Source organism: Lepus europaeus, chromosome 17, assembly GCF_033115175.1.
Source record: "Lepus europaeus isolate LE1 chromosome 17, mLepTim1.pri, whole genome shotgun sequence".
In the NCBI taxonomy this organism is placed as follows: domain Eukaryota; kingdom Metazoa; phylum Chordata; class Mammalia; order Lagomorpha; family Leporidae; genus Lepus; species Lepus europaeus.
The window spans coordinates 28,298,650-28,326,187 of record NC_084843.1 but is presented as its reverse complement, the minus strand read 5'-3'; the positions used below and the strand labels follow the sequence as shown (position 1 = coordinate 28,326,187).

Sequence of the window (27,538 nt, the reverse complement as noted above, 5' to 3'; positions counted from 1 at the left end):
GTCTCCCGAGAATGCTTGCTGTGTTCTCAGGAAATCCTCTGGGGGCTTGGGGGAACGAGGACAGAGAGATGTGTGCTTTCCTGTTTGGCCCCACCCTCCTAGCAGACTCCTCGACACAACACAAAGCAGAAAGATGAGGGGGAGGGAAGGTAATACTCCCACCCCTGACCCAAACTCGTGCCACTCCATTCCAGGAGTCCCTGGAGCCTAGAAAGAAGCAGGTGAATCAGTAGTTCCTGCCTGAGGCCCCTGGGTCCACTGATCACGTTTGCAGCCAAAGAGGCTTGAAGCAAATTACCTGGGACAAAACCAGCACTCTGCCTGCGCCCTGGTGGAGGTCAAGTAGCTGAGTTCAGGAAGGGCCTGGCCAAGACAGAGTGTGTCACGCCGTGGACGGCTGGGAGAAGAGACAAAACTCACTGGAGTCTTCCATAGCCCCATTAGGCTGCAAATATGGCCCAGATACCCGCAGGCCTGGGCCTCCCCGGGGCTACCTGCGCTGCCACAAGGGGAGGGAGGGAGTCCTTGGTGCCTCCCTGCAGTACAGGCCAACTTCCTGTTTGTGCCTGTGGGTGGGACTTTATGAGCCTAAGGGAAGCAGAGCCATGGCCTGTGGGGGCCAGAACTGGCAGGCTGCTCACCTGGCCAGACAGCAACTCCAGGGAAGTGGGCGGTGCAGCTCCAAGCTTGGGGGGGGGGGGGGCGCTGCTTTGGTGAAACCGAGTTCTCTTTGCTTCCCAGGGGTTTTCCCTCTGGGAGGGTGGTGTCTGAGAGTGAGTGGGGGCCGGGCTCCCACGGAGCAGGGGAGGGTGGCAGAGTCAAGCCTCATAGCCAGTTTAGGGCAGCCAGGTAACACAGGTCTTGGTCACATGCTGGTGGCCCCTTCCCCAGGTCGAAAGCCAACGGCAGTAGGCTATGCAGCCAGGGGCCAGCTACTCTGGGGCTGGGTACTGGGTCTAATGTTGAGGGGGTGCTGGGCAGACCACTCCCCTCCCTGGGTGGGGGGCGCGGCCTCAGCCGGCCCGCCCCGCCCTGCTCCACCGGGTCCGGCAAGGCGGGCTCCCGGCGGCGTCCGGCGTCCGGCGTCCGGAACCCGGAGCCCGGAGCCCGGAGCCGGAGCGGGCGGGGAAGCCGGCGTTCTCGCGACGAGGAGGTGGGCGCGCTGGGGCAGGAACCCAGCCGGAGCTAGAGCGGCAAGCGCAGGTGACGCTGGGTGAGTGGTGGCGCGGCGGAGGTGCAGGAACTCCCGCCTTCCGCACACCGCCGCTCCGGAGCGAACTTTCCGCGGCTAGGAAAGCTGGGGGTTGGGCTGAGGAAGGGGGGTTCCCACTCTCTGGGGCGCAGGCGACGAGTCTGAGCAGGGAGGCAACACGGGAACTCACACGGACGGCTCCCTACGCACGCACCTGGGACACACGCACACACGTGCACTCGGGCAGGGCGCGCCCGTGGGTTACCCTTGCAGTCCAGGGGCAGCGCCACCGGCCCGCGCGGACCCCCAGCCGGCAGGGCGCCCCACAGTCTAGGCCGGGGATGGCGTGGGGTTGGGGAGAGGGGCTGTCCCATAACCGCCGACGGGGGCGGGCCGGGTGGGACGCATCCGGAGGCTGCTGCTTCCCGGCCGCCTGCAGGTGAAGGCTAAGACGTAAACAGGCACGGAGCACGTGATTGCTCCGCAGACCAGTGGGCTGTGTCCCCCAACGCCGCCACCAGGAGGGGACCTACTCCCCATCCCAGGGCGTTTGCTGGGACCCACGGGGGGGGCTGAGTTCCTTTCTCCGCAGGAGCCGTGCTAAGCCCTCTCCCAGAATGGGGAGCACACCGGCCCCTGGAGCCGGGGTGGCATAGAAGGGCTGGAGATGGATGGGCTAGGGTGTGTGGGGTTCCTTGGATTCCTCCCGCCTTTCTCCCCGACATTCTTGGTGTCCAAAATGTATGGGAGAGGCCCTCGATGGCAGTGGACAGCTGCCCCCATCCCTGTCGCAGCCCAGGGAGCAGCTGCCCCAGTGCCTGCCAGTCCCCTTCCTACAGCCACCTCCGCCCCTTGCAGAACCGGGAGCTCCTCCTCCCGGTGTAGGAGGCGAAAACCCATCCATGCCAGAATGGGCGCCCCCCTCACTGCCGCCAGGAGCCTAAACGACCCCTCAGTACCCAAGTGGGCCTGCCCCTACCCCCAAGTTGTAGGCAGGAGAGCAGCCCTCCCCCAGGGGCCGAGGGAGCCGGGATGGTGCCTCGCTCCCCGCCCCCACCCCCCAGCACTCCACCATGCTGATCCCAGCTGCTGCCTGAGCCTCCGGGCGAGCTGCCAGCAAGGGGAGGCGGCTCTGAGTGCCCCAGGAGGCCGGGATCAGGGCACGACCAGAGGAAGGGGCTCTCCACTGGGGAAGGGGCTCAGTCTGTTTTTGCGAAGCTGAGGGTCTGGGGTGAGCCTGAGGTTGGCTGGGCTATGTTTCCCTTTCCAGGGAAAAAGAAAGAAAAACAACCCATCGAGCTAAAAATAGAGCTGATCGCAGGCCAGGGCTGTGGCCTGGAAGGGGGGGATGCTCCTTCCTGGGGCAGAGCCCAGCTCTGGCTGGCCTTGGCCCTGCGGGGGAGGGCTGCCGTCTGGGCGAGGGAGGCCGTCCTCGCCAAGGCCAGCAGGCATCAGCTGACCTGGCCAGGTCACAGAGACCCCTAAGGAAAGGTCTGTGTGATAGAATGCATGCAAAACACGGTGTGTAGCGTGAGAAGCTGTTTGTGAGCACTGCGAGGCTGTCAGCATGTGAAAGACGCGAGGAGGCGCGAGGGCCTGCGACTTGTGAAAAACCTGTGCACAACCGGTGTGACACGGGGCTGCAAGGGAGCTGGCCCGGGAGTGGATGGAAGGAGGCCTGGGGGACCACGTGACGGGTGAAGCTGTGATTGCGGCTGCCTGAGACTGAATGTGGGAAAGGTCGTGTGGGTGTTAAGATGTTGTTTCCAAGAGGGTGAGCATATGCGTGACCCCGAGGAGACCGTGGAATGTTGTCTGATGGGAAGGTGGTGTAGGCTTGGGCTGTGCCTTTCCACTGGGGAGGCCAGAAGCCGCCCTCCCCCGGCCAATGACCCTTCTCTTAGCCAGCGACTCCAAGGGAAAGTCGAGGAGTCCAGAGCCGCGCCAAGGGCAGGCCTGGGCTGGCGGCCGCGGGCACGGGCTGTGGAGTGGGGGAAGACCCCCTGGGTCGGGGGGCGAGTAGATGTGCTCTGAGGACCGACCGCCAGGGGGCGCCGCCTCCGCAGATCCTCGTGTACCGCCTCCAGCCCGCTGTGGGGTGGGCCAGGCAGGGACCCGGCCGCGGCCCCCGACCAGTGCTGGGGCGCAGGGCCCCGGCAGCCGAGGAGCGGCGGGCAGCTGACCCTCTGTTCCCGCTCCGGACTCTGAAGCTGGAGAGTGTCTGGGGCGGGCTTCGATCAGAGCAGCGAGGGGGAGGGGCCGCCGCGCCGCGCCTTGGCCCTTTGTGCTCGAACAATGACCAGCTGCCGCTGGCCCCGGGGCCCCGGCTCCGGTAGGGGGTGACCCGCCCGCCGAATCCACAGCCGACCGAGCCGTCCGACACGCAGTCACCGAGACTCGGCGGGAGGGGTCCCGCTCGCCGCCGCGCAGCCCCTGCGTGCGCCCCAGCAGACACGCGTGACGTGGGGTGCCTGCGCGTGTCCGCGCCCCGGGGCGGGGACGCCCCTCGGACCCCTCCCCCGCGCCGCGCCGCCCACTCGGGCCGGGAGGGGACTGGCCCGGGCCGGGGGCGCCGCCGAGGCGGAGGCGGGGCCCGGCCGGGTCGGGCCGGAGCCGGGCGGCGCGCCTGTGGAGCGCTTGGGGCGGCCCGGGGCTGAGCATGGAGCAGCGCGGCGGAGGTGAGGGGGAGGCCGGGGCCGGGAGGAGACCCGGGGTCGCCCCCAACTTCTGCGCGGCGGCGTCGGGGCGGGGGAGGCGGCGTTCGGCGGCCGCCGTGCTGGGGGGGGGGTCGTCGGCTGAGTGGGGGTGGGCGGGGGAGGGGTCCCGGCTTCCTGCCGCCTCGGAATGGGAACTCGAGTCCCAGACTGGAGCCTGCGTGACTGTTCTTGGAGTTGAGGTGGGAGGGCGACTTTCCCGAACTCCTCAGGTCTGCGCGAGCTCGGAGCGCGGCCAGAGCCGTCGCTGGCCCTGGCTGAGCCCCAGCCCTCCGCCCTCCGTCCTGCCCATCGCGGCGATTACCCGGGAGAGCCAGGGGTTCCCTTTGCCCACAGCCACGGCGCATTTCTCAAAATGGAGCCTCGGCTTGCCCCTCCTTCTCAGTCGGGCTCTGAGAGCGGGAGCCCTACTGGCTGGGCCTGGCGGGCCGGCTTGCGGCGCTCTGGGTCTGGGGGGCCTTGGCTCCTTGCGGTTCCGGGGCCTGGCGCCATGGGCCGGCCGGCCTGGCTTCCTCGGCCGCCTGACCCCCGCGCCTCCCTGAGCCTTTGTCTCGGCCTTTGGCTCTTTCTCCGAGTGGGCCCGTCGCCTCCCTTCAGTTTTCACTTTCTCTGTGCTCCCTGAAGAGGAGAAATGCGGACAGAAATGCCAGCCCGCATGGCCCCTTCCCCGGTCCTGTCTGTACCCTGCGTGGCCCTGCAGAGGGAGGAGGAGGCTGCCGGGTGCCCGCGTCGCCCAGGGCTGGAGCTTGGGGTGCTGTCAGGCCCCAGCCCTGCAGCCAGGCCCACCATTGCTCCCAGCAGCTCCTCCGGCAGTGTGGACTGACACCGACCTGGTTCTTGGTGTCTTTTCACTTGGGTAGAGAGGAAAGGGACGAATTCGATGGAACACAAGCAAGAAAGAAGGGGAACAGCTCGGACAAAGGTGGCTCCCCCTCTCCCCACACTCCAGAGGGAAAACTGGCGGGTTCCCTCCCACTCCCCCGTGCCCAACAGCCTGCCCTCAGAGCCTTCTCTGCAGGTAACCCGGCTCTGGCCGGCCTGCTGGTTCGCGGGGGGCACCCACGTCCTGGTGAATGTATACACCTCTTCAGAATCTCAGCATGCTCACCTGTTACCTATGCATTTATAACGCCTGCATACTTGCATAGTGACCCTTCATTACACACACATACGTGTGAGGTTCACACGTTAGTTCACACCTAGACGGGTGTATGTATTGAACATGTCCAAACACACACTCATGTTTTCACACGCATTTTCCCCGGCACGCAGTGCTCGCTCTGCTGCCCCTGGGCATAAAGGCGGCCATGAAGACCTGTAAATGCACACATTCCTACTCCCAGGAAGTTTTCTGTCCGCCTCCCTGGCCTGCACGTTCTGCGTGATGATTTCGGCAGATGCCAGAGCCCTGGTCCTCGGCGGCCTGGGGACCGGAGGGAGTTCCCCGGGGAGGCTTGCTCTCCCCTTCCAGGAAGGAGCAGAGCCCGGGGAGCTGGTGAGGTCTTGGAGCAGCTGCCAGAAGTGATGGTGGGGCTTCCGCCTCCATCGGGGTTTCTCTGGAGATGGTGGAACCTGGAAGCTTCTGATAGAGGTTGGAGTCGTGCAGCGCCCATGAAGGCTCCTTTAGGCCCCATGTCACACCCTGAGTGGGTATGGAGAGGGTAGGGGTTGTCATGGAAACAAGCAAGTGCCTGCATCCCCCTCCGAGAGGCAGGAGGCCCTAGCGGGCACCTGTGTGTGTACTGAGAGCTGTGGACTGCCTGTTGGGCCAGCTCCACCCTTGCCGCCTCTCTGTCTGGGAGAAACTGAGGCCCAGTAGGGGGAGGTGGGGCACTGCTTGGCCTTGGCTCTTTGTTCCCTAATTACTGTCTGAGTTGCTGGTTGTGTCCTTGAGGTTGTCGCTGCCCAAACTGCCCTGTAACGAGGCCACCTGTCCCAGGAGACTGGGGACCTGGGCCGGGTGCTGGGAGAGAGGGCTTCTTGCCTAACCTGAGTCCTGGTCTCTGTGGGGGTGTATGTCTGGGTCTGGGCCTCCACTGCCAAGTGGCGCTATGCAGGCTTCGGATCCCTTCATCTCCTCTGCCTGGTGGCTGTGTGCAGACCAGGGAGCAGTGGTCCGGGGCCCAGAGAGAAATGAGATTCGTGCCAGTACTTGGAAGAGGAGCCTTGGGGGGGTTAGGGCTTTGTTACTCATGTCAGGAAGGTGTTTGACCTGGATCAGGGGACAGCACGGGGACTCAAGGCCTTGTGTAGGGAGAGGGCATAGGATGCTGGGGTTCTGACATCAGTGCCCTGCTCACAGGTTGTCCTGGAGGCCCCTGGCCAGGCCCGAGCCTCCACCGCCATGGCCATCGTGCACACTCTGCCAGTGCCGCTGGAGCCCGCTCCTGAGGCCGCCACTGCCGCACAAGCTCCAGCCATGGGCAGTGTGAGCAGCCTCATCTCTGGCCGGCCCTGCCCCAGCGGACCTGCTCCTTCCCGCCACCATGGCCCTCCAGGGCCCACCTTCTTCCGCCAGCAGGATGGGCTGCTGCGGGGTAGCTACGAGGCACAGGAGCCACTGTGCCCAGCCGTGCCCCCCAGGAAGACTGTGCCCGGCGCCAGCTTCACCTACATCAATGAGGACTTCCGGACAGAGTCACCCCCCAGCCCAAGCAGCGACGTGGAGGATGCCCGAGGTCAGCAGGCTCGCAGTGCCCACCTCCGTGGCCCCCCACCCAAGCTCATCCCTGTCTCGGGAAAGTTGGAGAAGGTGAGGACCAGCCCCTTCCTTGGGGCCCTGAGGGGAGGTGGGGATCGGAAGCCTGTGTAGAGGAGAGCGTGGGCTCCAGCTTCGCCAGCCCAGCCCTGCCTCAATTTGCTGTGGGACCTTGAGGAAGTCAGGGCCTCCATTCTGTCTCTGTAAGGTTTGGGCCACAGGTCGGCCTTGTAGGGTTGTTAGGAGAAGTGACTCAGACAGTGCTGAGCATGGGGCCAGCACCTAGCAGGTGCTGGGTACGTGTTGGTTGCTTGAATGACTGTCAGACAACTCCCCGTGAGACTTGGGCAAGGCCTTAACCATGCGGCACCTCCATTTCCCGCATGGAACGTGGGGATGGTGGCAGAAGGCAGCTGTGGCCCGGGCAGTGGTCGGTAGCGATGAGAGCGAGGCCTTCCTAGTCGCCTGGCGTCGAGCGGCCGCTCGGGAGGCACTCGGCAGTGGTAGCAATTGTTGGGACTGCACGGGGTGGGGAGGTCAGACAGCTGCAAGGGGGGCTTGGCAGCATCGGGCAGCTCATCCCCAGGCCACTCGGCACTTCTTTTCAGAACATGGAGAAGATCCTGATCCGCCCGACAGCCTTCAAGCCCGTGCTGCCCAAACCTCGAGGGGCGCCGGCCCTGCCTGGCTTCCTGGGGCCGCGGGCCACCGGGCTGTCCGGGAGCCAGGGCAGCCTGACACAGCTGTTTGGTGGCCCTGCTTCCTCCTCCTCCTCTTCCTCTTCCTCCTCGGCTGCCGACAAACCCCTGGCCCTGAGCGGCTGGGCCAGTGGCTGCCCGTCGGGAACGTTGTCTGACTCTGGCCGAAACTCCCTGTCCAGCCTGCCCACCTACAGCACTGGGGGCGCTGAGCCCGCTGCCAGCTCCCCCGGCGGACACCTGTCCTCCCACGGCCCTGCTCGGGGGCCACTGCCTGGGCCAGCCCGAGGGGCCCCCACTGGGCCCTCCCACTCGGACAGCGGCCGGTCCTCCTCCAGCAAGAGCACAGGATCCCTGGGGGGCCGCGTGGCTGGGGGCCTCCTGGGCAGTGGGGCCCGGGCCTCCCCTGACAGCAGCTCCTGCGGGGAGCGCTCCCCGCCGCCCCCACCGCCCCCACCCCCGTCGGACGAGGCCCTGCTGCACTGTGTTCTGGAAGGAAAGCTGCGTGACCGGGAGGCGGAGCTGCAGCAGCTGCGGGACAGTCTGGACGAGGGCGAGGCCACCGTGTGCCAGGTGTGGTCAGCGGCGGAATGGCGGGGCGGGGGGGGGGGCTGTGGGGTGGGGGAGACCGCACCGCATGGCCAGAGGCCCTGGGAATCCAGGAGCACTTCTTGGTGACGTGGCTCCTTAACCTTCCTGAGCCTCAGTCTCCCTATGAAGGGGAATCTTTCTGGCCCTGGGGGTAACTCAGAGGTGAGGAAGGCAAGAGCGGTGCCTGGCACCTCCCAAGTGCTGTTTAAGTGCGAACTCTTATGTGGTGCTCGTCTCTATTGGCATAAAAGTCATTGCTACCGCTGTTGTGATCGCTGTGGTTCGGTGGCACCTCCCCTCCCAGAAGCCAGGGCAGTGGGCCCCTGGAGCCAGGAGGGCCGGCGCTCACCCACCGTTGGGGGACCTGCCAGGACCCAGGTCTGCCCTCTCCTGCACAGGTGCTGGAGGAGAGGCAGCGGCCACGGCCGTGGGAGCGGGAGGCGCAGGCGCAGCAGGCGGCCCAGCGGGCCCAGCGGGCGCAGCAGCTGCTGCAGCTGCAGGTGTTCCAGCTGCAGCAGGAGAAGCGGCAGTTGCAGGATGACTTCGCGCAGCTGCTGCAGGAGCGCGAGCAGCTGGAGCGGCGCTGCGCCACCTTTGAGCGGGAGCAGCGGGAGCTCGGCCCGCGGCTCGAGGAGACCAAGTGGGAGGTGAGTCGGCCACCCCCGGAGGGCCTCCCCTTCCTTGCTGTGAAATGAGGAGCCCCACCGAGTCCCTTTCTGGGTGGGAGTCTCCTTGGGTCTCCTCCCTGGGCTAGTGCCCACGTAGCCAGTGGCGCTCCAGCTCTACCGCCTTGCCTGTGAGGTCGGTACTGTTTACCTCCCCACTTTATAGATAAGGAGACTGGGGCCCAGTCCACACCTAGCAGTAGTAGAGCCAAACGTGGAGCCCAGGTAGTGTGGCTCTGATCGTCTGCACTCTTAACCAAGACACCAGAGTGCCCCAGCCGCTCCCACCCTGCAAGACCTGCTGCCGCCCAGGCCCTGGGCTCAGTGCTGCTTCCACCAGGTCTTCCTGACGGCTTAAAGACAGGAATAAGATTGGGGTGTGCAGTCTGCTGCAGCAGCGTGATGTTGGTGTCTCCATCTGTAAAATGGGGGTCGTAGTGGGACCCTCCCTCGTGCAGCGGCCAGCACGTTGTCACCCAGGAACTCCATCTGCCCCGACCCCTCCCATCCTAGGTGTGCCAGAAGTCGGGCGAGATCTCCCTGCTGAAGCAGCAACTGAAGGAGTCTCAGGCAGAGCTGGTGCAGAAGGGCAGCGAGCTGGTGGCCCTGCGGGTGGCCCTGCGGGAGGCCCGGGCAGCACTGCGGGTCAGTGAGGGCCGGGCACGGGGCCTGCAGGAGGCAGCCCGGGCACGAGAGCTGGAGTTGGAGACCTGTTCCCAGGAGCTTCAGCGGCACCGCAAGGAAGCCGAGCGGCTACGTGAGAAGGCCGGGCAGCTGGACGCCGAGGCAGCTGGGCTCCGGGAGCCCCCCGTGCCCCCTGCTGCCACTGACCCCTTCCTCCTGGCTGAGAGTGACGAGGCCAAGGTGCAGCGGGCGGCAGCCGGGGTGGGGGGCAGCCTGCGGGCACAGGTGGAGCGGCTGCGGGCGGAGCTGCAGCGGGAGCGGCGGCGTGGCGAGGAGCAGCGGGACAGCTTCGACGGGGAGCGGCTGGCCTGGCAGGCGGAGAAGGAGCAGGTGATCCGCTACCAGAAGCAGCTGCAGCACAACTACATCCAGATGTGCCGGCGCAACCGGCAGCTGGAGCAGGAGCTGCAGCAGCTCAGCCTGGAGTTGGAGGCCCGGGAGCTGGCCGACCTAGGCCTGGCCGAGCCGGCCCCCTGCATCTGCCTGGAGGAGATCACGGCCACCGAGATCTAGGGTCGGGGCGTCCCGCTCCACAGGGAGCTCTGCCCAGGGCAGCAGCCACAGGTCGCTCAGGCCCCGGGACCCACTGAGCATCCCCGGGTTGGAGGACCCCAGGGCCACTTGTTTCCCTGGGATCCCAGCCCCTGGGCCTCTGCGAGCACTCGGGTTGCCATGTGACATGGAGGAGCAAGGTCAGGCCCCTCGAGGGTCGCTGTGTTCACTGTCACCCAGAGCCCCCGTTCACTATATCTGTGTCACTCCCCAGCTGCTGCCCGTGCCACTGCCAACACCATCCAGCCCAGCTGCCTGCCAGCCCACTCCAGCCAGGAGAGCTCAGAGGGGAAGGGGCCCCTCATCTCCACATTCTTCCCCCACCCCAAAGCCAGAGAGAGCCAGATGGCGCCAGCTGCTCCAGATGTGCCTGCCCCTACCCTGCCTGTGCTGGGGGCTGGGGCTGGGACCGGGATCCGCTCCCCAGGTTCCAGCCCTGCTGCCCCCTCCTCAGGTGAGGGGCTGAAGTCAGACCAAAGGAAGAACTCAGAAATGTCTTGTTTATTTGTGTTTGTGACCAAGCAGTCCCTCCCAACACCCAGGTTTATGGCCTCGTTTTCAAGTGTATATTTTTCACACTGTAAATTTGTACAAACCCAAAGAAAAAATTAAAAACCTTTTTTGTTTTTAAAAAAAGAACGAGCTGGTCAAGTGCATACAGGCTGGGGGAGGTTGTGTGACCCTGACCCCATCTGTCTCCTGGGTGCTCCCCTCCCCACAGAGAGCTCTTCTGGGGAGACAGGGTATAGGAGGAAGGACAAATCCAGTGCAGAGTGGAGGGTCCTAGTGGCTCACAACATGGCGTGGTCTCAGGGTTTGAGGTACTGGTGCTGCTTGGGGATGGGGTGCCCTGGAAGGCCCCTTTGCAAGCCCACACCCCTCAGAGTGTGCAGAATCAACAGTGGGGGTGTTAGGAGAAAATGCCTGCCTACAGGACTTGGTCTCTGGGCGGCTGGGGAGCAGCGCGCACAGCTGGCACAGGCTTCCTACTAGCACTCTGTCCATGGACACCACGCTTATCTGGAAAGGAGGGAGCCTTATGGACAAATGGGAGGGGAGTGAAGGGGAGGGGTGCAAAGATCAGAGCCACCAGTGTACAGCCCTGGGGAGGCAGGTGGGGCCGGAGGGGAGGTTCCCGAGTGGCAGCGAGGTTCTCGGGAGAAGTCTGGGAGGCAGCAGAGGACTTGGGCCCAGGGAAGATCAGGTCAGTGTGAAGGGTCGCGGGGTACGTGGGGAGTGGCCTGGTTAGTGTTAGTGGCAGGAGGCTGGAGGGCTGTGGGGGGCACTGGGCTGGGAGTCCGCCGCTGGGGCAGGTTGGCCACAGTGGAGGTGGTCCAGGAGTCCTGGGAGCCAGGGGAGGGGACCTGAATAGTATCAGGAGGCAGGTGGGCAGGGGAGCGGTTGACAGGAAGGCGGCCATCAGTGACAGCGGAGTCACGGGGTGAGGACAGAGGGCCAGGCCCGGGGACCCTGACCACCAGCTCCATGGGCTCGCGAGCCTTGTTTCGGTAAGCCCGGCGGATGGTGTCCACTGCTCGCTGGTGGGTCACCTGCTCCAGGCTCTCCCCGTCCACCGCCACCAGCTCGAAGCCAGCCTGGGCGGGAGGTGGGAGAATGAGTCCCCTCCTCTTGCCACCTCCTCCCTGCCCCCAACCTGAAAGCAGTGCCCTCTCACCTCCACCAGCCAGGACACTCCTCCCCCATTTGGGTACGGGGGATGGACAATGGGACTTTTGTGCCCAGAACTGTTGGGGGCAGGGCGGGGCACAGACAATGGCCCTTTGTCCCTTGGGACTCTGGGCAGAACAGAATGGGCCATCTTTAGGTCCAGGGAGCATGAGGGGACCAATCATCCCGCGTGCTTGACCCCTGTCCCCGAGCCTGCTCTAAACCACCAGGTTGACAAGCTGAGTGTGGAGCAGCCTCCACTCTGCCAGAATTCAGCTCTGGGCCCGGGGAGTGGCCTGGTGGCCTCCACCCACCTGCAAAGCCCCACTGAGGAAGGCGGCCCCCCCGGGGAAGATCTTCTCTATCTTCACCATGGGCTGCACCTTGGACTCGATGCCCCCCGAAATGCTGATGCCTGGTGAGGGAGAAACACCCCAAAACCCAGAGTTCTCAGGAGGGAACCTAGGATCACCTCCCCAAATCCAGGGCCCCAGACCTCTCCCAAATCCCAGCTTCTATTCCCACTCAGGTCTCCACACACTTCCCCAGTCACGGCTCACACCCTGTCACCTACACCTCGGCACCCCAGCTTCTCTTCCTGCGCCCAGCGCCCTTAAGCCACAACCCTCCAAAGCCAAGCCCGGGAGTCCCCATGCCAGCCTGGTTCCCCCAGAGACTCACCCAAGGACTGCTTGGTCTTGGACAGTGTGACAGTCCTCAGCTCCGCCCTGGGGGCCTCCAGGGCTTCCTCCTGGGGCATCCTCCCAGCCCCGTTCTCCGTGGGCCCCTGCCTGGCCCCTGCCCCAGTCAGCTGCTCCTGCAGAGGTCGGGGCAGAGGGGGCCTGGCCCTCCGCGGCTTGTGGTAGCACCCATTGGCCGCCTGAAGGGCAGGGATGGGCACTGGGGAAGGGGAGCGTCTGCGTCCAGGGGACTTGCCACGACCCCGGCTGCGGCTGCGGCTGCGGCTGCGGCTCTGGGCCCGGTCCTGGCTCTGGCTCTGGCTCTGGCTCCGCCGAGGGTCCTCTCGGTTCGAGGGTTCTGTCAGCAGCCAGTTAGGCCGCGGGGGCCGGGGAGCGACGGGGGGTGGCTGGGGAGGGGGCGTGCAGGCACTGCGGCAGGGCACAAAGGCGTCTACTGGCACGTCTTGGAGCGGGGGGATCGCGTCGTGCGGGTGGCGGGGGGCAGAGGCACTCAGGGAGACCTTGAGGCCCCCCAGCCTGTCCCTCAGCTCCCTGTCCTCGTCCTCCGAGGAGCAGCCATTCACAGGCAGCAGGTAGAAGCCCCCGCGGCTGTCTGGGGGGAGAGGGTCAAGGTCAGGCTGCCCCGCCCCTCCTCCCAGCCTGGCCTGGGCTGGTGGGGGGTGGGGGTCTATGGGGGGGGAGGCCTGGGGTTGGGCCCAGACGCCGACACACGTGTTCTATTATAACAGTATTTTGCTCTTTTTTTGGAATTGTTAGTGTTCTATTTGAACGTGCCTAGCACAAAATACGACTGGCACCCCAAAGCCATACTTTCCTGGAGATTATTGTGCAGAATGAGGCTTGATTTCAAATGCAAGTGGGGCTGAAACCCTCAACCCAGTGAGTGATGGCGCAGGTGGGCGAGGGCTTGTACTGTGGGGGAGGGGAGGGCGTTTCCCCCCACAGGCTCCCAGGGAGCCCCTCTCTGGGCCCTGAGACTCACTGACCAGGCACAGGGGTGATGAGGTGACGCTTGGGTGGCGTGTCCTGCCGTGCTGGTCGCAAAGGAGGAGGCCGCACTGGTAGGAGGGAGGGACAGGTCAGAGGCAAGGCACCCTGAGGGACACCCACGACGGAGCTCGGCGAGCCTCCGTGCCCATTGTGCCCCCACGCGGGCCCAGGGCCCCAGGGTCCTGGCCCAGCTGCTGACCTGCCCGGCCCTGGAGGGCCTCAAAGGCCTCCAGCTCCACGGGCATCACCACGCTGTCGAAGCGGCCCAGGTCCGCGGGCGCCACCACACTCCTGGGGCAGGACGAGAGATGGCCATGGGCAGGGGCTCAGTCCTGGAGGTGCCAGAGAGCTTTCAGCCCCGGGGAGGCACCAGGGACGCCCTCCTGGTCCCCCGGCCACCCCACCTGATGTCTCTCAGCAGCAGCAGCTTCTCGGGCCTGTCCAGGATGGCCAGCAGGGGCCGCACCAGGTCCTCCACGCCACCCTCATGCACGTACTGCGGAGAGAGGCGCCACAGGTCGGTGGGCAGTCTGGGGCCCTGGGAGCCCTCTGGCCCTCCACACCGAAGGCTGTCACTGCCATAAATAGTAACAACCAGAACGTCCTGGGGCAGACAGGCACTTGGCTCAGCCTTTTCCATGGGGTCTCTCACTTATCCACTGTCCTGAGATGACATTAACTACCCCCATTTCCCTGAGGAGGAAACAGGGACTCAGAAGGGAGGAGGACTTTGCTCAAAGCCACACAGATAAGGAAGTGTCTGCAGGGCCTGGAACCTGAGGAGTCCAGCTTGCGCCTGCCCTGCTGCCGGAAAAGGATGTGCAGGGAGGGGCCGCTCCTCCCGCCCCCACTGGCAGGCAGAAGGAAGGAGCTGGAGCCAGCACCAGGCCGAGCCTGGCTATCCCTGCCCACGGCTCCACGCGGACCCCCGCATTAGGCTCTGGTCATGGCTGTGATAGAAACTCTGGGGAAGGGGCGGCTCTCCAGTCAGTACCCTGGGGGTGGAAGCCCCCCGGCCTGGCCCTGTAGGGCGCCACTAGCCACACCCGGCTGACTCTGGGGAACCAAATAAAGGGACAGCCACCCTCCTTGGGCAGCACACTGCCCTCTAGTGGTGAGAGGGAGCCTGATTCAGGGACACACACACACACACACACCCCACCCCGCAACACAGAACACCTATGGGCATAGACAGACACAGCATGCCCTGGTGGAGAGGTGGAGACAGCCTGTCACTCATAAATACCTGGAAACGAATAAGACACAAATGAGACTCTCTCTTGCTCGCTCTCTCTCTCTCTCACACACACACTACACCCCTTCTGCCTAGGGATATAAGGGAGCCTTCACAAATTCATGGAAAACGGGTATTATGAACAAATGGCCTAGATTTCAAACTGATTGTGCCATGATCTCTTTGAAGTCCCGCCAGCACACGTGTGCACACACCTGCCCGGGCAACCCCCAATGGCCAGGCCCTGTCCTGGGGGAGGGGCAGCCGACACTGTGATGAAGATGCTGTCTGTGGTGGGAGTGAAGGGAAGATGAGCCACGTATCCCCAGTAATGGGGGTGAGGGGGTCTCAGAGGGGGTGGGAGGGGCAGAGTGGGCGTCACGGCCGCGGCATTTACAGACACAGGGAGGAAAGTGCTCTGGGGACACGTGGATGGAGGGCTTAACTTGGCCATGGAAGCCATGTAGGGCTGCACGAGCTATGACTCCCGAGTGACCAGCACCCTGTCAAATCATGCAGCTCACGGCCTGAGCGAGCCTCAGAGGGGGCAGCGGGAAGACCAAGCTGAGTAGTGGGTGGGAGGTGAAACCAGGCAGGGCCTTGAACATGACAGTGAGCAGCTGGCGCGTGCAGTGACCACGGAGGTGGTTTATAATCCTGGGTCTGGAGGCCATGTGAAAAAGGTTCAGAGGGGGAGAGAGGGTGGCCTGGGGATTTCAGCCTAGGGGTCTGACTAATCACTCAGCCAGTGCTCCACCCTACAGGGCCTCATGCCTGGGTGTGGACGGGGCCCGGGTCACGTCGATGCGGTGCATAGAGCCCTGCAGCTGATAGAGGGACACAGTAAGAAGTGGCCCTGGACCACCCCAGGGAGGGGTGGGGATTGTGGAGGATCCAGGGAGGCGCCGCTAAAGAAACAGACACAGAGCCCCACCTAGTGGCCAGGTCCCAGCGTTGCAGGCTCACAGGAGGGCGGTCCCCACCGCTGCCACAGTTAGTGCTCCACTTCCTTTGGCCCAAAAGACTTTAGCTGCCCCCCAACATGCACCCATCTGCTGCTCTGCTGTGCAGGGGACCTTGGTAAAGGGATGCATGGATGACCCCCCCCTAAGTCTCTAGATGACTATGCAAGGATGCACACGTGCACCAACCACACACAGAGATGCAAACACAGCTTCGCCCCGAGCAAGCTGAGCAGTGGGGAACCTGCATACCTGATTTTCTGAACCCCCTGGGCTCGCCCTGCACAGGACACACACCAACGCGTGCTCTCCTGAGGAGCCTGGCACGGGGCACAGGAGCAGGGCTGAGCCACCGCTCTGCTGCCTCCCAGGGATCAGACCACAGGGTCTCCTCCAAATCTGACCCACCCTGGGGTCCTCTGGTTTTGTTCAAAGTGAAAGGGACAGAGGACAAGAGTGTAGGTTTGGGGGCTGCAGGAGGCCAGGCCCGCTGGCTGACCCAGGAGTAGGAGGCATGGGGACAAGGCTTGGGGCTTACAGAGGCTGCAGGCACATGACTGCTGGACTTTCTCTTCACACTCTCGCTTCTTCGTACCTCTCCTGAAATATCACCTCCTCAGGGAGGTCTTCCCAGACTACACCACTGCAAATGCACTTTCCGGATTATTTTCTCATACTCTTTTCCTTCACAGAAATCCCATGATTTTTCACTGTGGGTGTTTCGGTTCTAGTTATTACGTGTGTGTGTGTGTTTGTGTGTGTGTGTGTGTGTGAGAGAGAGAGAGAGAGAGAGAGAGAGAGAGCGACTGAGAGAGAGAGAGAGAGAGAGAGAAGTTACTGCAGCTTTTACTGACCCCTGGTCTCCCATCATTCAGCCCAGAGACTGGTCAGTGGCCTGAACAGATGAGGGGTTGGGTAACAAGTGCCCACAAGCTGGGGGCTGGGGACACACTGGGGGCTTACCCGGGAGCAGTGGCGGGTGACAGCCAGCACCTCGTCATCAGTCAGCAGCCTCTGGGCCAGGTCCTGGATGAGAGGCCGTCGGCTCTCCCAGGCCTGCACCTGCTCGTCTACATTGGGCAGCTGGCTGGAGGGGCTCCCAGACCTGGCAGAGAGCAGGGCCCGGCCTCTGTCCCGGTCTGTGGGGCAGGAACAAACGGCTGTGATGTAGGAGTCAGACCCCCTCGAGGGGAGGGCAGAAGCCTCCCCCATGGAGGGTCAGTGGAGGGTCCCAGGTGTGGGATGGGATCCCAGGCCAGCCCATCTGCCCCCAGCGTGGTCTTCTACAGCAACCCACCCACCAATGCTGCACCAATCCCCACCTCCCACTGCCTGACACCCACCCCATACCAGACTGTTCCTGAACGCAATCTTAGTCCAGGGCCCCCACGCCCCCTAAAAATGCACCCTCTGTGCCCCACTGGAGTCTTAACACAGGCTAGCAAAACCTGTCTTGGAGAGTCCCAACAGAAGCCCCCAAGTGCACCCCAATAGTTGTCTACAACGCTATCTTTCCTGAGCTTAGTCCAATTATTCGAGCTGCCGCCTAAAGCGTCTACCTGCCTGGTCCCCTACGTGGGCCCCAACTGAGTTTGGTCCACAGGCCCCCGACACGCGCCCTCGGCTGCCTGGGGGAAGTGAGGCGTGAATTACCGCGTCTCCGTCTCCAGGTGACGAACTTCTGCACGGGCCCCACGCTGCCTGCTGTGGAGAAGAGACAGGCTCAGCTGCAGGCCCTAGTGTGGAAGTTGGAGTCCGGGCGTTCGGACTGCACTGGCTGGAACGGAGCAGGCAGGGCAGGGAGACAGGGGGCCTGGCCAGGAGGGGCTCGAAGGTCATGAGCTCAGGCCGGCGACTTCGTTCACAGGCAATGGGGAGTCAGAGTGCTTTGGGTCAAGAGAGGGTCCAGTCCAGGCTCTGCCTGCGGGCCTTCATTTGGAAGCAAATTGCAGAGGGAAGAGGCTCAGGGGTAGAGCTGGGGGAGAGTAGGCTCAGGGGTAGAGTTACCTACCTTCAGGGGACAGAGTGGGAAAGAGGAGCCAGAGAGGGAGGACAGCTGGGAGGGAGCAGGGCCCTGGGAGCTGTGGGGAGAGAGGGTGCTTGAGGGAGGGGCTGTGGAGCCCCCACTGGACGCAGCTGTCTCGCCCGTGGGTCCAGCATCTGGAGCCTCGGAGCATCCAGCCCAGGTAGGGCAGGGCCGGCTCCTCAGCCTCTGGTGCCCACCCGATCTGGGAAATGGCACTCTGGCCTTCCCCTGGGCACACAGCCCCCCAGCAGGCCAGAGGAGGCCAGAGGGCACCTGCCCTGTCTGCTCCATCACAGCGACTTGCTCAGCACTGGGTGACCCCAGCCAGGCCAGCAACAGCGCCCCCATCCCCTATCCGGGGAGGCCCCCTTTTCTCTAAGCCCCAGGGCATGGCAGGGCAAGGGACAGGTGTCTCGCTGCAAAGCTATATCCAGCCTACTTAACGTGTGTTTGAGTTGAGCTTCTGCCTCACGCGCCTCCAAGGAACCTACCCACTCTCAGCCTCTGCCTCTCACTAGAGATTCCTGTGAGAGCTGCTAGGAAGCCCCTGATCCACACATGCGCCGGGATAGGCCCTTCTGCCCAGGGCCTTAATAATCTACCAATGGCCTTGCTCAAGGATGGTTCTAGAACTCAGCAGGGCCTGTGAGTCTGGCCAGAGGGGTGACGTTAGGCGCCCTAGAAAAGTGCACACCCCGCCTCACTGCCCGCCCCGTGCTGCCCCAGCGAGCACAGGGCTCTGTGCCCGGCCCTCACACTTCCTCACTGCGCTGTGACTCAGTTTCCCTGTGTGTCACGGGGAGCCGGGCGCCACAGCAGCGGCCCTGCATTTGCTGAGCGCCTCCTCACTGCCTGTGCCAGACAAAGCTCAGAGCAACCCACACGCACACACGCACTTCCCACCACTGCTGAACAAACAGGCAGTGCTGCTCCCATTGCACACACAAGGAGACTGAGGCTCCCACGGAGGGTGGAGTGGTGACTGACAGGGGTAGTGCGGAATTTCAACCCAGAGCTGCTGGCTGCCACAACTGTCCCATGCAGCCCGCACACACCTTTGTCCAGGTCCAGGCGCGGGCGGGCTTTGGCCGGGCTCCCGCCGTCCAGCGTCCAGGCCTCTCTGTGCCCATCCCCTGCCGGCCGCCCCTGCCGCCCTCCCTTGAAGAAGAGGTTCATCAGTGTCTTGGAGCGCTGCAGGGCACCCTTCTCCCCAGGGGACCCCGGCTTCTCCTTCTTCCGCTGCTTCTTCTCCTCTGCAGACACGAGGGAGCACCCGGGGGGCTGGAGGAGTGGGCGGAAGGAGAGGACGAGGGGCAGGGGTGCGGGGTGGGGAGACTAGGGAGAGCAGATGGCAAGCAGGATCTGAAGCAGTGCAGGCAGTGGGCATGGGGTTCCTCTTCCAACTCCACCCCCCACAGGGCTACAGCAAGGTCAGGAGAGTGTGTGTGTGTGTGTGTGCGCGCTCAGGACACCTAGAAAGGCCGGTACAGAAGCACTGGGGTTAGGGTTGGTTTGGGGCCCAGGACAGGGTGTGAGGCTGGCAACAGCCGCCCCACCACGTACCCCACAAGGTCAGGTGGCTCTGGGAGCGTGTGATAGGGGGCCGCGGTCTGCTGAGGGCCAGCAGCAGGGCAGTCTTGGGGGACTCTGAGAGCGCAGAGTCCAGGCGGCGGGCGGGCAGGGGTCCGTCGGCACGGATGGCTGTGTCTCTGAGGACGACCGTGGGCCGCACGCTGCACCAGGTCTCCACGCGGGCCCCCGCCTCCGGCTCCGTCTGCATGGCCGTGTCCGCCCGCCCCCAGCCTGGGCCTTGGCTGCCCAGCTCCTCGGGCCCCAGGCAGACATCCATGTGGTCCGAGGGCAGGGAGCCTGGGCTGTAGGGGGCACTGGAGGCATAGGAGGACACGCTGGAGCTGCTCTCCGAGGCCGCCGACAGCTGCTGCAGCGCCCCGTTGCTCACTGCGGGGAGGGGAGGCAGGGATGCTGGGAGGCTGGCCCGGTGGCTTCACGGCCCTGCCAGGCTTGCAGCCCACCCCTGGGCTGGGAGGGCCAAAGGTCAGGCAGCAGCCCAGGTGGGAACCTCCGGCTGTGCCGCAGCCCTGCCGCCACCGTGCTGCGAGACCTCCGGCCAGTCCCTGCTGCCTTGGGCCCTCTGGGAGTCCAGGGCTGAAGGGGCCTGGGACTGGATCTGCAGCTCCTCAGAAAGGAGCCAGAGCAGCTCTGAGCTGTGGGGAGGTCCTGCCCTTTCTGTCTTTGCAGAGTCCAGCCCGGGGCCTTTCCCGACACCCTCAGGGGCGTGAGCCACTCACGGCGGTCCAGCCAGCAGTACTCAGACACCATCTCCTTGTAGGCGGGATACCGGCCTGTGTCCTGGGAGGGTGTAGGGAGGGTACGGATGGGTAGGGATGGGGCAGGAGTCGTCGTTAAGCCCCTCAACTCATCATGCTCAGGCTGTACCGCCCACTTCATTTCTGAACACACGAAGTGCCTCTGTGCCTCAGGACCTTTGCACTTGCCGCTTCTGCCTGGATTCTTTGCTCATCTTGACACACAGCTGGATCCTTTTGTTCTTTGAGTGTCACTTCCTCAGAGAGGCCTGCCCCAAGCCCCTGGCCACAGACACTTTTGTGAATAACTCCAGCCCATCTAGATTAATTTCCTTATAGCACCTGTCACAGTCTGAAGATCCAGTTTGTCTGTCCACCCCTCACCCCCACCTCCCAGCAGCAGAGGCCTGGTCTGTCCTGTTCACTGTCCCCGCCCCACTAGTGCCCAACACAGCAGGTGCTCAAAAATACTGAGGAACGAATGGATGAGGGGCCGAGTGGGAGGAGGGATGTTCCGGACAATGTGAGAGGAGGGAAATGGGGAAATGGGACGTGGGAGAGGTGGGGAATGGAGGTGTTGGGAGTTCGTGGAGGAGGAGGCACTGCCTGGCGAGGTGAGTGGAGGCCTGGGCAGGAGGCAGGTGTGGGCTCCAGGGGAGGGCCAGGCCTCACCTCCTCCCTCCACAGCTGGAGGGAGAAGGCCTAATCCGCAGGCAAGTGTGAGACCCACATGGACAATGAAGCCAGCTGCCTTTGCTGGAATCCAGCCTTGCCCTGAGCTCTGAGGACGCCCCCTGCCACAGTCCCTCTGGTGGGACCCTTGCTCCTTTGGCTGCAGGCCCCTCACACTCAGGAGAAGGGACCCTGCCCAGGCCACCGCACCCAGGCCCAGTAACTGGCCACGAGTTGCTCTGCCTCCGTTTTCTCTGTTGCAAAGTGGGGGTGAGAGTGGGGCCTGCTGTGCCTTCCGCGTGGCTGTGGAAGCGGCAGAGTCTGCCAGAGCAGGGGAGGGGCTAGAGCTTGGGTAGTGCCTGCAGCCCTTCTCCTGGTCTGGCCACGCCCCTCAATGCTGAAGCCCCGCCCACCTTGACGGTCAGCATGACGTGCGTCTGGCCCTTGAGTGCCTCCACGGCCTGGCTGTGGCTGATGTCGTCAAACTGCACGCCGTTGGCCGCCAGCACCTGGTCCCCCACCTTGATGCCATTCTCCTCGGCCAGCCCACCATGGTCCACCCTGGGGGCAGACAGGCACCCGTCCGATGGGCCCCGGCCTGCCCGCCGTCGCCCCAGTCGAGCTCTGGGCCCCACCCCAGACCTCACTTGGACACATAGATGCCCAGGCCAAACTCCTTGCCGCCACGGATGTTGAAGCCCAGGCAGAAGTCGTCAGAGGTGGTGTACAGGTGGACGATACGCCGCACGCCGCCCTCCGAGCCGCTGTCCGACGGCGTGGAGCCGCACTTCTCTACCACCAGGCGTCGGTTCGCCACATCCACCCTGGGACAGCCACGAGGGGCCCTCAGCCCAAGGGCCCCAGCCACATGCCCAGCTCCCCTCCCATGCACGGGGCGGGGGGCTGGGGGTGCCTTTGGGGGCAGCCCCTCAGGGTTCCAAAGAATCTGGAAATTGTCCTCAGCACCCCTTTCTCTTGAGCAGCTACAAGGTGCTGGGGCTCAGTTCTAATCCTTAAGGCGCCCCCTGCAGGTCAGGTGCTGTCAGCCCACTGGTCTGGGAGAGCGGCTGGGGGGTGGGCTGGGGGAGAGGGGCAGACCTCATTTCCAGGACAAGCCTAACATCCCTGTGTTTCTGGTGCCCAGGGAGCAGGAGGAGCCAGACCCTCTCCCTCCTGCCAATGGGTTTTGTGTGGTGCCGGTGCGGGGTGGACTGGGTGAGGGTGGGTAGCCAGGCAGACGCTGCTCACCACGTGGTCTTCTCCTTGGAGAACTTGATGCCCGGCACTCGGCCTATGCGCCGCACCATCATGTGCAGGCGGCTGCTGCCCGTCAGCACCTTCACAGCGCTGCCCATGGTGGTGCTCTCCAGGCTGAGTCCGTTCACCTCGGTGATCTTATCTCCCACACACAGGCCGGCTCGCTCTGCACCGGAGGAGACGGGGAGAGCTGGGACAGGACACCTGGGAGAAGGGTCCCCCACGGCGCGGACTCCCCAGGGAGCTGCTCCCAGGACCCCCTGCTAGAGCAGGGGTCTGTCCCCACTCCATTCTGCCCATCCCAGGCCCCTAGAGCCCAGGATTCGCCCCCCAGCCCTGACTACAGTAGCCCCTACCCACGCTTAGGGCCATGTCCCAGGGCCCGCTCACCTGCGCTGCTCCCCTCCTCCACTTTGCTGACGAAGATGCCCAGGCCGTGCTCAGAGCCCCCACGCACGCTGAACCCCAGCCTCCCTGCTGGACTCTTCTCCACCCGGACCGCGTGGATGATGTCACTCTCATCACTGTTAGCTGTGGGGACAAGGACAAAGGCATGACGCCCATGTACCCTCTGGGCACACAGTGTGCCCTGCTTGGGTTCCCCAGCTTGGGGCCTGCAAAGGCTGAGATGCAGGCACCTCGGGCCCTGGGGGAGGTTGTCTATTTCTGAGTACCCCCGGGTGGTTTGGGGAACCATGGGCCAGGAGGGTGTGGAAGCGAGTGAGAGCAGCAGGCAGCAAGACGACCCAAGCCGGAACATGGCTCCCCTTCCCTCTGTGTGCGTGCATGTGTGCTTAATAAACATTTCTAGAAACCCTGCCACTTGGAGTCACAGAGACAGAAGAGGGGGCTCAGACTTCTGCTGCATGGGGCAGAGAGGGGTCTGCGCTCTTCAGCTTAGTGCAAGAATGACTGTTAGCTCCATTTTCAAATAGCCAAAGAGCTACCCGCCGAGGGCATCAGATGTTTCTGTCTGCATAACCCACGGGGCAGAGCCCACCCTGGCACCAGCCCACACAGTGGAGTGAGACAGAAGGAAAATCCTAAAATATTCAGCTGTTGGACCACAGGATGAGTTTTCTGGAACAGATAGTGAGCCGCTCATCTTTGGAGGCATGCAAGCTGAGACCTGGCCAGTGCCTGCCTGAGGCCTCCTGGAAGGAGCCTGAGACTTCTTTCACCTCTTAGACTTGGTGATTCTGGAGGTAAGGGTTCTAGGAAACACCTGGCCACGTGGAGAGAGAAGCTGAGACACAGCCACGCTGCAGTGGGCTGCAGAGCCGAGTGGGCCTTCCCCTCAGGGCAGGGCAGTCAGGGGAGGGGTCCTTGGGCCTGGACCTGTCAGAGCAGGCTTCTTAGGAGACATGGTGGGGGAGGGCAGGGGGAAGGGGAGGCCCAGAGGAGGGGAGGGAGTGAGCAAGTTCAGAGGCAGGCCTGGGGAGGCCTTCTGGTCAGAGACAAGCAAGACTCGGGGGTCCGTGGGGTCCCAGGGAGTCTCTTCCTGGGCAAGGCTTACTTTAGAGGTGGCTCAGGGGGAGAAATCACACAGCATGCACACGAGAACACCTCCATTTGATCTGGGAGAAATCAGGTTACAGGGCACGGCCAGGGCAGCTGCGAAAGAAATCCCCAGGGCAGCCCATGGGCAAGGCTGTGCAGGTCGGAGCCCTGGGGAGGCTGGGGCTGCCCAGCGACTGCTTTTACAGAATCTCGGGACCTGCTCGGCCTCTGCCACAGATCCTTGGTCCCCTGCCCCCCCATCCCCCTAGTCCCTTCTGGGTCTTCCTAGGGCCCTGGGCCAGGGGCTGCCACTCTGAGGTGTGAGCTTAGGACCTTGGGTCCTCCAAGGATGGCGCCTTCTCTGCCTGTACTGCCCTAGTTGGGGCCACCAACCCCACCCTCCAGGCGCTCCACAGCAACCTGCTGACTGTGTCCCTGCTCCCGCTCCTGCCCCGGGTGGTAGTCAGCTGGCACACCAGATGATGTCTTTCCACCTGAGCACATCCACACCTGCCCCTTCGCCTGCTCTGCGAGACTCAAACACCTCTTGTGCCCTGTAAGGCCCTCCAAGGCCTCCTCTTCCCACCCCTCTGTCCTCACCTCCGGCCATTCTCACCCAGCATCCCTGCTGTCCCTCACACAAGCCACGCCCTGTCCATGTCCCCTCTGCCTGCAGCACCCTTGCCCAGACCTTTCACAGGCCAGCTCCTTTCTCGCTGCCCTCCTGGCTCAGAGTCTACTTTCCCAGAGGCCCTCCTGGACCACCCCTCCCCCACCCCAAGTCAGGGGCCACCACAGGAATTCTCCTGGCTGGCACCTGCACCTGCAGCGCAGCCGCATCTCCTGGGAGTGTATTCAAAATGTGAGTTCCTGGGCTTCACTACAGACTGACTGAATCAGGCTCTGGGGGAGCCCACCAATCTGTCTTCTTTTTTGAAAGGCAGAGAGATAGAGAAAAAGAGCATTCCCACATACTGGTTGCCTCCCAAAATGTCCACAACAGTGATCCCTCGGTTGAGGCACAAACCAGGAGCCAGGAACTCGATCCAGGTCTCCCAATTGGGTGGCAGGGACTCAACCACTTGAGAGCCACCACTGCGGCCCACCAGAGTCTGCATTAGCAGGAAGCTGGAGCCAGGAGCAGAACTGGGAATCGAACCTAGGCACTCTGATGTGGGACGTGGGCATCTTAGGTTAATCACTGGCCCCAGCCTGTCTCACTAACTCTGCCTGTCAAAAAAAAAAAAAAAAAAAGTTTGAGAAAAATTACTCTATGGCATCACAGGAATTATTTCCTTCCAAATTTTCCATCCTTTCTCATTATTTCTCTTGTACTGCGCATCCTTTTACAAGACTGAAGCTCATTCACAGTAGGACTTGGGCATTTTTTTCCCACAGTATGTCCCCAGGATGTTGTACAGCATTCGATAAGTATTTTTTTATTAAATTAAAGACTAAATGGACTGATGAATGAATGAATGAACGAATGAACTAAGGAGACGAGGAATATTGGCTGAGGTAGGTTAAAGAGAATGCATTTTGTCTGGCACCTCCTGGGGGTGATGTGGCAGTGTCCCCCTGTTCAGCTACTTTGTTCAGCTACAGGACAACATGGGCAGGCTGTGGTGAGCCAGGGGATGTCTGTGTCCAGGAAGAGGGGAAGATTCTGGGCTCAGAGGCAGGGTAGGGACCAGGTGGTCCGAGCAATGCCACGGTCTTTCGACTGCTAGGAGACGCTGCTGCCCTGGCTGCCCGGTGGCACAGGGCAAGGCTGGGGAGAGAGTGGTCAGGGGGCTTCTGGAGGAGGTCTTTGGAGGGGCAGCATGAACAGCCCTGGCATCACAGGGGGCACAGTGTGTGTGGTGGTGGGGGCACAGTTTACTAGAATGGGACTGACAAGGGAGGTGCTGCAGGGCCTCCCCCACCCCATGGCCCCGAGTTCTCTGGGGACTTCTGCTCCTGGCTGTGAGTGGTGCCCCTCAGCGGGGTCCTGTCACTCAGCTAAGTGTGAGGCACAGTGTGCTGGGTGGCCAGGGCGAGGGCACTGGGCCACTGCTGGAGGAGGAGCAACACGCCTCACCCCTGCCAGCACCTGGGGAGGGGGCCTGAGATGCCCAGCTGGGTCAGAGGGGAGGAACAGAGCCCGAGGAGGCCAGTCTGGGATGCAGCCAGGGAGCCATGTTGGCCAAGAAAGAGGAGAGGAGCTGGAGATGTTTATCTGGTCCTGTTCACAGAGAGCCCAGGCCCAGGGGTCCCCTCCCCTTGGCATTCAAGGTCCTGTCGTGCTCCCCAGCTCTTGGTCGCCTCACATCTGTCATTGCAGCCCCGCTGTCTCCCAGCTGCCCACCCCGCCATGCTCCCTGCCTTCCCCTCCACCCCACCACCTGCCACGTGGCCAAAGACTGCAAGGGGGAGACTGAGCCTCATTTCTCCCTGGGTGTCCCCTGCAAGGCCTAAGCAAGGCTGGTACAGACTGGGCATGTCAGGAAGTGGCATCTGGCAACCCCTGAGCCTAGGTCTCCCCCTCCTTCAGACCTGGCCCGGGGGCTCCTTCTCTGACCTTCAGCCCCACTGTGGTCCCCTGCCTTCTGAAGTTCGTCCCCTCCTCCTGCACCTGAGGCGCTGAGTGCTCACAGCCCAGCACTGAGCTGGCCACCCAGTGGGCTGATCCTTACCCACCCTGCCCCAACCCCAAAGGCAGACACAAACCATACACAGGAAGATCAAGTCCAAGGGAAGGGGCCAGTCCAGTGCCCTGCCTTGCTCCTTTGGGAGCTGGCACACATGGCTCATTCCTTGTCCCCTGTGCCCTTAGTCCCCCACATCTGAGCCTGCTGCAATCTTGGAGCCCCAAAGCACCAGCCTGGAGGAGAGGCAAGAGGAGGTGAGCGAGAGTGTGGGTCCCCAAGGGCCTCCCTCCCTTCCCTGGGATGCCCATTTGCCCGCACTGGCTCTGCCTCTGCTTGCTTCCTGCTGTCCCTTCCCACCGGCCCCCCTCCAAGGCAGGCCAGTGGCTGGGCCCCGCACCCACCTTCGATGGGGGAGTTGATGAGGATGACGCGGCCCATGGGCGAGCAGGCTCGGATTCCCCGGGGGGGCCGGTTCAGCAGTCGCTGCTGCTTCCTCAGCAGGTATCGCGTTGCTGTGGAGCCTGAGTCGCTGCCCAGGTGGCCTCGGGAGGAGAGGGAGCTCAAAGAGCTCGAGCTTAGGTCTCCGAGGCCTGGGTTGAAGCCCACGGCGAACCCGTGCGCCATGGTGGCTGGGCTGCGGCGGCGCCCTACACATCCAAAGGAACCTGCTAGCTCTGAGAGGCTGGCTCTGCCTGCTCTGGTTCTGTGAGCCTTCTGTGCAGGGCTGGGGTCCCCGGCGTGTTGAAGCCCTTGCTGCACCACCTCTCAGGAGCGTGCTTCAGGCCTGGGCGGGGAGAGCAGCCATGGGGGAAGGGATGTGAATTCTGCCTTCATTGCCTTCCCGCCTGCCCTCCCGTGCCTTGGGCCCCCAGTTCTCCCATGTTGGGCAAGAGGACTGCGGGGCAGGCACCATGAGAGCCATTAACACAAGGCAGGCGGGAGCCTCTTTTGCACTCCTGGCTCCAGCTCGCGGCTGAGCCATCCGCACTCGCCCCAGTCCTCAGCAGAGGTTGAAAATACGGATGGGATTTTCGGGGGCCCTGCAGCTTCGGACGGTGTACACACACGAGGGGTCAGGACAGTTCATCGCAGCCCTGTGCTGTGTATGCGGGTAGAGGACCAGACTCCGGGCTTCGAGCGAAGGCCCTGGGACAGCTGTGGTCGAGGATCCCAAAGACTGCTAGGCTCCAGGAGCAGGGGACGACGCTCCTGGACTGAAGAGGTTTCGGGGACCTCTCCCACGCTTCGGGGAGGACACGATGGCTAAGAACCCACAACATCCCGCGCAAAACCCGGGGCAGCTCTGGGGCCCAGAATGCATCACCCCACCCCGGGGTCAGCCCTCCCGGCCCCCCACTGTCGGGTCAGACCCTCTCACCTCCTGGCGTGGGGGCGGCCGCCCGCTTCGCCCGCCCGCGGGCGCTGCGACTGTAGCTGCTGGGGACCCCGCCCACGCACCGCCGCGTTGCGAGAACAGGGTAAGTCCCGGGCTTCCATTGGCTGCTGGGGCCGCCAATCACTCCATCCCGGCGCCTCCCTCGGGCGCCCGCGGCAGCCGCCCCTCACCCGGCCCGGGGCCGCCGGGCTCTTTGCTCTCCACTCCGACGCCGGCGCCCCACCCGTCACGCGAACTTGCGTCTTCGCCTGCTCCTCCTGAGGGAACCGCGTCTTTCGCTGGCCAAGCCAGCTCCCCTAGCTCTTGGAATCGCCACCCCTCCGTGGTCATCCCTGAGGCAGTGGGGGATGTCACCGGGCGGAGCGGGGAGCGAGCTTGCGC

The 27,538-nt window shown here is 63.6% G+C and overlaps 3 protein-coding genes across 7 annotated transcripts; 1 reads left to right on the top strand and 2 right to left on the bottom strand.

The window, feature by feature from the left end:
* Window positions 1–382: 382 nt before the first annotated feature.
* LOC133775764 (serine/arginine repetitive matrix protein 1-like) lies at window positions 383–4,398 on the bottom strand. The gene is made up of 5 exons (XM_062214271.1): window positions 4,318–4,398; window positions 3,376–3,968; window positions 1,458–1,638; window positions 1,042–1,185; window positions 383–397 (listed from the first exon to the last, which is right to left on the bottom strand). Exons 1-5 carry the CDS (start codon window positions 4,396–4,398, stop codon window positions 383–385), a joined length of 1,014 nt encoding a protein of 337 aa, XP_062070255.1.
* Window positions 1,137–10,405, top strand: LZTS2 (leucine zipper tumor suppressor 2). 5 transcript variants are annotated; one of them, XM_062214189.1, is made up of 6 exons: window positions 3,799–3,870; window positions 4,708–4,828; window positions 6,209–6,658; window positions 7,213–7,875; window positions 8,265–8,540; window positions 9,072–10,405. In XM_062214189.1, the coding sequence occupies exons 2-6, from the start codon at window positions 4,787–4,789 to the stop codon at window positions 9,753–9,755; spliced, it is 2,115 nt and encodes a 704-aa protein (XP_062070173.1). In that variant the 5' UTR covers window positions 3,799–3,870; window positions 4,708–4,786; the 3' UTR covers window positions 9,756–10,405. The 5 variants fall into 5 exon arrangements, with proteins under 5 accessions (XP_062070177.1, XP_062070178.1, XP_062070176.1 ...); XM_062214193.1 differs by lacking the exons at window positions 3,799–3,870; window positions 4,708–4,828 and adding an exon at window positions 1,137–1,213; XM_062214194.1 differs by lacking the exons at window positions 3,799–3,870; window positions 4,708–4,828 and adding an exon at window positions 2,645–2,966.
* Window positions 10,286–27,202, bottom strand: PDZD7 (PDZ domain containing 7). Its single transcript, XM_062214195.1, has 17 exons — window positions 27,140–27,202; window positions 26,163–26,545; window positions 22,022–22,162; window positions 21,623–21,797; window positions 21,022–21,198; window positions 20,788–20,935; window positions 19,685–19,745; window positions 18,939–19,334; window positions 18,431–18,628; window positions 17,003–17,053; window positions 16,313–16,488; window positions 13,558–13,649; window positions 13,353–13,444; window positions 13,150–13,221; window positions 12,144–12,755; window positions 11,777–11,877; window positions 10,286–11,389 (listed from the first exon to the last, which is right to left on the bottom strand). Exons 2-17 carry the CDS (start codon window positions 26,383–26,385, stop codon window positions 11,000–11,002), a joined length of 3,105 nt encoding a protein of 1,034 aa, XP_062070179.1. The 5' UTR covers window positions 26,386–26,545; window positions 27,140–27,202; the 3' UTR covers window positions 10,286–10,999.
* Window positions 27,203–27,538: the final 336 nt, after the last annotated feature.

What these genes read in the sequence shown, in the direction of transcription:
- LOC133775764 (XM_062214271.1), bottom strand. Translation starts at nt 4,398, where the DNA reads ATGGCGCCAGGCCCCGGAACCGCAAGGAGCCAAGGCCCCCCAGACCCA. An exon ending in CGGCCCGCCAGGCCCAGCCA is followed by an intron (nt 3,969 to 4,317) that starts GTAGGGCTCCCG and finishes CCCCCCCCCCAG; the next exon opens with CACGGCGGCCGCCGAACGCC. An exon ending in GCTGCCCCTGGACTGCAAGG is followed by an intron (nt 1,186 to 1,457) that starts GTAACCCACGGG and finishes TTGCCGCTCTAG; the next exon opens with CTCCGGCTGGGTTCCTGCCC.
- LZTS2 (XM_062214189.1), top strand. Translation starts at nt 4,787, where the DNA reads ATGGAACACAAGCAAGAAAGAAGGGGAACAGCTCGGACAAAG. An exon ending in GGGGAACAGCTCGGACAAAG is followed by an intron (nt 4,829 to 6,208) that starts GTGGCTCCCCCT and finishes CCCTGCTCACAG; the next exon opens with GTTGTCCTGGAGGCCCCTGG. An exon ending in GCGAGGCCACCGTGTGCCAG is followed by an intron (nt 7,876 to 8,264) that starts GTGTGGTCAGCG and finishes GGGACCTGCCAG; the next exon opens with GACCCAGGTCTGCCCTCTCC.
- PDZD7 (XM_062214195.1), bottom strand. Translation starts at nt 26,385, where the DNA reads ATGGCGCACGGGTTCGCCGTGGGCTTCAACCCAGGCCTCGGAGACCTA. An exon ending in CTGCTGCTGAGAGACATCAG is followed by an intron (nt 13,445 to 13,557) that starts GTGGGGTGGCCG and finishes GTCCTGCCCCAG; the next exon opens with GAGTGTGGTGGCGCCCGCGG. An exon ending in CCTCATCACCCCTGTGCCTG is followed by an intron (nt 12,756 to 13,149) that starts GTCAGTGAGTCT and finishes CTCTCCCCCCAG; the next exon opens with ACAGCCGCGGGGGCTTCTAC.